This window comes from Gracilinanus agilis, chromosome 3 (assembly GCF_016433145.1).
Source record: "Gracilinanus agilis isolate LMUSP501 chromosome 3, AgileGrace, whole genome shotgun sequence".
Lineage (NCBI taxonomy): Eukaryota > Metazoa > Chordata > Mammalia > Didelphimorphia > Didelphidae > Gracilinanus > Gracilinanus agilis.
The window spans coordinates 192790436-192797670 of NC_058132.1; the positions used below are offsets into that span (position 1 = coordinate 192790436).

Here is a 7235-nt window from a genome sequence, read left to right on the forward strand (position 1 = left end):
GAGGGACAGGAAAGGGGTTAATCAGAACTCTACAATTAAGGAGATTTTTTTTTTAAAAACCACTCCTTGTGAGACCTCCAGCAGCAGCCAAATATTTGCATAAAGAGCTGATAAATCTTTCCAGCTTCCTGGTTCATGACATTATGACATGGATCACTTTCAAAGTTTGTACCACCCCCTGTTCTCAGCCTGGGCTGATTGCACAACCTCCCGAGAGGCTAAGTGTGTTGGAGTAGTGGCTGCAGCCTGGATTCCCTTCCTGAAACCCAAAACTGTGCCGGTCCCTTTAAAATTTAAAGCGATCACCTGAAACCAGAAGAGAATTAGTGCTAAATTACTAATCCAGCTGGAAAATTCTGAATTCATTTGTCCTTAAATGGGTTAGAAAGAACATTGTGATGACCACAGAATTATTTTGATAGTGCCACAGCTTTAATGGAAAATGGCAGAACCTACCAAGAGTTGTCATATTTCCCTCCAATTAATTAAGATTTACATACCTTCTAAATAGCCTCTTCAGCTGCATGCTGCGTTAAGTAAATCAAAATCAGGAATCTGGAGACATTTCATAGATATCTCCCCCCAGAACCTAGCACTGGTTTCTATAAACAGTAGATACTTAAGAAATGCTTTTTAATTGAGTAGATGAAGAAATGTATAAATATTGAGAAAAGTGTGAATTTTTCTAACTTTTCAAGAGTTAACAGAATTAGTAGGGTTTTCCCCTCTCCCAATACAAGCTTATAAACATTCAAATAATACATTAAACATGAGAAGATTCTTTAAAAGGACAAAAATCAGTGTTTTTTAAGTCATCTACTTTCTGAAACAAATGAGTCTCATTCATGAAACATATTCAATTAAACACTTGAATGTAAGAGGTTCTGTTTTGGATTTTCCCCAATTACTATGTCTTTATAACCTAAATTGTTTCGTACCTTAAAAAAAATCTCAGTTATCAGCTATATCCCAAAGAGAATTATTATGGGCTAATCATAGGGCTTAAGAACAGTAAAGTGAAAACTAAATCAAATAGCACAATCATTGTCCCTACTTCTCTACTATAAAGTCAGAGAGAAAAAAATGGGACTTACCTTATTACAGGGGGGGAAACCTCATTTATTAATGTCTTACCTTTCCCCTTATCAAAACAATTTATTTCATTTTACTTAATGACTCTATTCTTGATTTGGCAGTTGTCCCGGAGCAGCAGCGTCCAGTTTTCAGAAGCCGTCTCACCTTCTTCTGCAGGTCAGTTCAAACAGCATCCCATTTTCCCCAGCCTATTTCCAGAGTCCACCTCACAGGTCTTTTAATGCTGGATTCGAGGTTAAGGTAGGCACTGCCATTTAACTGGAATTCAACCAATCAGAACTAGAAAAGGGCACAACGAGTCCTTGTGAGCATGCAACAAGCAAACAAGTACATATTTTTGTCCCCATCTGGGGACAGTTCAGGCTTTGCGTCAAAAACAGTTTGTTCTCCCCCATTTATTCCAGATTCTCAGCTGGGAGTAACTAAAGCTAGTTAAGATATAGCATTGTTTTGGTATTCGCAATCTTGTTATCTTTTTCAGTGCACTAAGTGGAATACAGGACATCCTCAGGCTCTTGGATAATGCTCTTTCTGCTGTTCATTTAGTTTTTAGCCAACAGGGGCTCCCTCCTCTTCTCTCTCTCTCTCTCTCTCTCTCTCTCTCTCTCTCTCTCTCTCTCTCTCTCTCTCTCTCTCTCTCTCTCTCTCTCCTCTTTTACCTCTCCTTCTCTCTTCCACAGCAGGGATTTCAAAGAGCTGGAAGTCTTCTCAGCCCAATCTGAATAACTATTACATAAACACTCCTACTTATTCCACTCCACATTCAAGAGTTGTAGTAGGTCATATATGCAGAAACCTCTGCTCATAGTTTCCTGGGTCTGAATGTCACATGAAATAATGTTGACAAATCTCAAGATGTTGTTTGTTTGTTTTTTAAATCCAACTTGTGTTTTGAGATCAGTTTGATTGACAGCCTAATCCTTCCTTTCAGAGAATTTTAAGATTTATAATTGCATTTTGACGAATCCATTTGGGGATGAAAATGCAGCAATTTTTACAGCTTTAGAGTGTTATTTTCTCCTTGGCACTTTGTCAAGTTAGCAGTTCTCGTTCTAATTAAACAATTGAAGGAATGCTATGTTCCTTCAGAAAATGTTTCCATTTTCATGTTTAGTGACTTAAGAAAAGTATTACCACTTTATGTTTTTAATTTCTTTCATTCGAAGGAGTATAGAAATCCATTTGATATTCCATATTATGTCTAGGTATGAAAAAAGAAGTAAGGTTATAACTTCAACATTGCTCATTGTTTTCCAGTGTTGGAAGTTTCTTTGAAACCACAGACAATTCTCTAAGTTATTTTCAAGAATCAGCTTGAGTTCTAGAAATCCATTTACTGTAACTAGGACTGTGAAATTCTTTCTGCAAAGACACAGTGGAGGGAAAAATCAAGCCATTCCTGTAAGACATTCCTGTAAGATGGGGTGTATCCATTTATATTTTCAGCCAAATCAATTATAGGATGAAGGATTTAAAGCTAGAAGGGACCTGGAAGGTCATCTTGTCCAACCCCTTGATTTCATAGATATTTTCTCATTTGATGTAGGTAATAAGAGATAGAGCTGGGAGGATAAGGGGCAGCTGGGTGGCTCAGTAGATTGAGAGCTAGGCCTAGAGACAGGAGGTCCTAGGTTCGAGTCTGGCCTCAGCCACTTTCCAGCTGTGTGACCCTGAGCAAGTCACTTAACCCTCATTGCCTAGCCCTTACCACACTTCTGCCTTGGAACCAAGACAGAAACTAAGGGTTTAAGAGAGAGAGAGAGAGAGAGAGAGAGAGAGAGAGAGAGAGAGAGAGAGAGAGTATGCTGACATTCAAACCCAGATCCTTTGACCCTATATACAGTGCTCTTTCCACAATACAATGCTACCTCTTTAGAGTGACACCTTTCTGAGATCTGCACTGTCTGTAAAAACAGCCTACAAACACCAGTGAAACTGTTCTTCAGTCAGTTGGCCCTTTTATAAACTTTACAAACACACAATCAAACCCCACTAGAATCTACAAATGGCATCTTGAATTAAGTTTCTGTCTCTTCTTTCCTTCTAGCTCCACATTTTGAGCCAGAGCCTATTTCTTCTGCTCCCACCTATTTTCAGCCCCAACAATTTTCCAGTTGTGTGTCCTGCGAAGAAAACTCCAACTGCCTAGACCAGATCTTTGATTCCTACCTTCCACCAGAGACCCTCCTGGACCACTCACTCAGCTCCACGCAAGATGTCCCACCATGTTTCCCAGACGGCTTTCAGGCCACCCCATTCTGCTTTAACCAGAGCCTGGTAATTTATCTCCATTCTTTCCTTCACTTGATTGATGCTGTCTTTCCGACAGTAATGGAACAATTGGCATCATCTCCTGAAAAATCATGCTAACGCTATCAACAAGGAAATCAAAAGAGAAAACGAGCAAAGAACCATCTAAAAACATTGGAGGTAGAAACACACACACACACACACACACACACACACACACACACACACACACACACACACACACACACACACTGGGTTTCAGAATCTTGAATGCATAAGTAATCACTTGGTTCTCAAGCCTAATCCAGCTGGTTGCATCCCACTGTAGTTAATGTCTAAGTTGAGAGGTGGCATTAAAATGGGTATTTAAGGCAATCTTTTTTTCACCATAACATGTTGACTAAATGAAGACCAATGTTATGCACACTGATTCCTAGCAAACCCAGCACAGGCTGTTGAGCTCATACTTACATCATACTTCCTGGAAATTAAGATCTAGGCTATGTCTACATTAAAGATGGAATGTCATTTTGCCCAACTTTTTCATCATTGGAATCACCAAGTTTTTTTTTTGTTGTTGTTCATTTACTAAACTTTTACTCTTTATTCAAGACATATGCAATGCTCAACAACTATCATGAGAATTGATTAATTCTGGAAAGACCAATAGTGGGAATAATGAAACTTTGGTTGGGCTTCTATGCCTTGAAGGATATCTGATGTTTTAAGATATATATATAACCTGGGTATGGGGCTAGAGGATCATAGGTTTATAGCTAGAGAGTACTTTAGAAGTCTAGTCTGCCCCCATCCTTTTCCAGATAAAGAAAGAGGTAATAAATACAATCAGCCTTAAAACAGGGTGAGAAATTCATTTTTCAGACTTTTAGATTTTTAAAAATATTCTTCAATTTAAAAAAAAGAAGCATTTACTATTTCAGGATTTGGAACCAAATTATTGGCCATGGGAATTTGAAGCCCTGTGCAGCTCTGAAATTCATATTGAATTATGGGAGGAGAGCAACTGAATTGTATTGTTTGAATGTTCTTTCCAGGAACTGGAAAAACATGTTATCTATTCACCTTCCATTTTGGAAAGCTGTTGATAACAAACTGCAGTTAGCCTCTTAGTCTTGGGAAGACACTTTTTTCATAGCCAATGGGGGCCGAGCTTTTGGTTGAGCTAGGAAGCGTGTGGCAATTTTTGTTTTTCTCTGAGCATTTGTGGTCGATGAGCTAAATACTACCCCATGAGGCCATCGGGTCTGCCATCCTATCCCTCAGGAGTTTGAAAGATGACCAGTCAGGGAAGTGGCACTCTCTGTGCATCAAATATTCTGTGATATCCAGCAAGCCAGCAGCAGCATATACAACTCATTGCCTGGCAGAATTGAGACCTCATTCTGCAGGTAAACTGAAACACGATGGGGGTTTGTGGTTAAAGAACAAAGTGTCACACGAAACACGGTTATAACAAAGGAAGCCAGTGAAGCAAAAATTATCTGGAAACCAATTCCTTGTCAGGGATGGAACAAACACATTTAGACTATGATGTAATGAAAGTATACAGCTAACGAGGAAAAACATTTTTGTGATTTTTATCCCTCCCCTCTGCTCCCCTGACTTTTGTTTTCTGTGCTATATAAAGCCCACTGTGGTCAACCTGTTTCATAGTGACTCAGTTAACAAGTGTTTTGTTCCCTGGGCTCTTATATTTCTCCAGGTACCGGGATCACCTTCAGATTCATCAACTCTGTCCAGCCCTTTGGAATACAGTTACTCCCCACCTCAGCAGCCTTCACTGGCTCCAGTGACTTACAGCTGTTCCTCCTCCCTGGACACCAGGAACTGTGGGTATCCCTCAGAAGAGTATTCTTATCATCATTTCCACTCTCACCTCCAATACAGCCGTTGCACCTCCTCCTCCTCTTCCTCCATTTGTTACTGCACATCATGTGAGACAGAGCACTTGGATACCATCAAAGTTTCAGAGTATTTCTCATATCCAGATACAGACTGTATAGACTATTCCCATTCCCTGCCAACAGCTGTGGCTGATGACTTCTATAGAAGGGAAGCAGATTGTGACATCTGCTACAGTTAGTGGGATCAGGATTTCTTTGGAGTATTGTATGTGTACATTTTTCTACGCGTTAGGTAACACCTCAAAAAATACCGTCTAAGAATGGATGTCACAACAGTACAGTTTACACCATCACTACTTCAGATGCTTGTTTGTTTTTTTGATGTTTTGGATTTTTAAAAAATATCCTAATGTTAACTTAGTCATCGGCAATAAGCCCTCTTAATCTTACCATAGCCACACTCCTGCCTTGTACACTTACAGTTAAGATCCCTTGAAGAAAAGCTTTCACTTATTTTACTCTTCTGTATAACATATTTTCAGGGTTTTTTTTTACTAATAAATAATTTTTTTATTATTAGATGGTACATGTCTGTTGCTCTCAGAATTAGTGGGTTCCTATTTCCATGGGAGTCTTCCTGTGGTACCACCTTGTGGCAGAATTGGCCCTAGTACTCTGGCATGATGAAGTCATGGACAAAAATCTTCTCAGGACCCCTACTAGCTGATTTTAGAGAGACATTTCATCAAAAGGGTGACCACTGGGCAATGACTGTGTTGGTAACAACAATTCACAAAATTTACCAAGGTGGAAAAGTGTTAAGTAATTTTTATATGGATCCATGATTTCATCTTTTTGAGGAACTCCTCAATACTCCCACCTTCTTAGGGGAACCATCCACCTAAGTCAGAGAGGCAGCTAATCTATAACTTAGAGTCTTCGCATACTCAGAGGGCTATGAGGTTAATAGACTTGCCCAGGGTCAAACACCTCTTGTGTGAGAGGCAGGATTTGAACCCAGATCTCCCCAATTATAAGACTATTTCTCACTATACTATACTATACTATACTATACTATACTATACTATACTATACTATACTATGTTAATTTTCAGGGTGGTCTTAATGGAGGGAATGCCCACAACAATGAAAAATATAACTCTTTTGACATAGTCAAATTATATTTTACAGCTTGTACTGAATACTAAACCAAAGCCACAGATGTTCAATTATATTCTTTTAAAAAACTGAATTAGCTTACTGAGCCCCAACGTGGGAATGAGAAAGCCAACATGGTGGCAGAGGGAGAATTAGTGAAGTTTAGCCCTATTTTTAATGAATAATAATCCCTTTCATTTGAAGAGGGCTTTGTAGTTTAGAAACTCTCACAAACAGAAATTGAGGTCTTCACAACAACACTGATTAAAGGAGTTAGGATAGCTAATTTCAACCCATTCTATGGACGAAAGTAGTGAGGATCGGAAAGGGCAAAAGATTTGTTCAAGAGGCAGCTGGGTTAGGTTCAAAACTGGCCTCAGACACTTCCCAGCTGTGTGACCCTGGGCAAGTCACTTGACCCCCATTGCCTAACCCTTACCACTCTTCTGCCTTGGAGCCAATACACAGTATTGACTCCAAGCCAGAAGGTAAGGGTTTAAATTAAAAAAAAAAAAAAAAAAAAGATTTGCTCAAAGACATAGGGCAGAGAGGCTTTAGAGCCTGGCCTTCAAGGCCATCAGTCTCCATATCAATATATCTGTGTGAGTGGATATTCATTTAAAGAGGAGTAAATAAAGCAGTGTCCCCTCAAGTCCCACTCTGATGCCTCCTCCTGGGGTGGAGAACACCCTCATTTTCTAAAGTCTTCTAAAGGGTCAAAGCACAAGCTCTTGTAGGTCCAACAAGGTCTTGGATGTTTTCAAGGTCTGTGCAAATAATTCTCCACAATAATCTCATCTGCACTTGAATTAATTAAGTGTAAGCAGAGCTTCACTAAAGTGGAGAATAGAAAACCATGCATTCATG

At 39.4% G+C, this 7235-nt stretch overlaps 1 protein-coding gene across 1 annotated transcript; it reads left to right on the forward strand.

Moving 5' to 3' along the window:
• Positions 1-1150: 1150 nt before the first annotated feature.
• COLCA2 (colorectal cancer associated 2) lies at positions 1151-5687 on the forward strand. The gene is made up of 3 exons (XM_044666301.1): positions 1151-1251; positions 3143-3372; positions 5069-5687. The coding sequence occupies exons 1-3, from the start codon at positions 1173-1175 to the stop codon at positions 5447-5449; spliced, it is 690 nt and encodes a 229-aa protein (XP_044522236.1). The 5' UTR covers positions 1151-1172; the 3' UTR covers positions 5450-5687.
• Positions 5688-7235: the final 1548 nt, after the last annotated feature.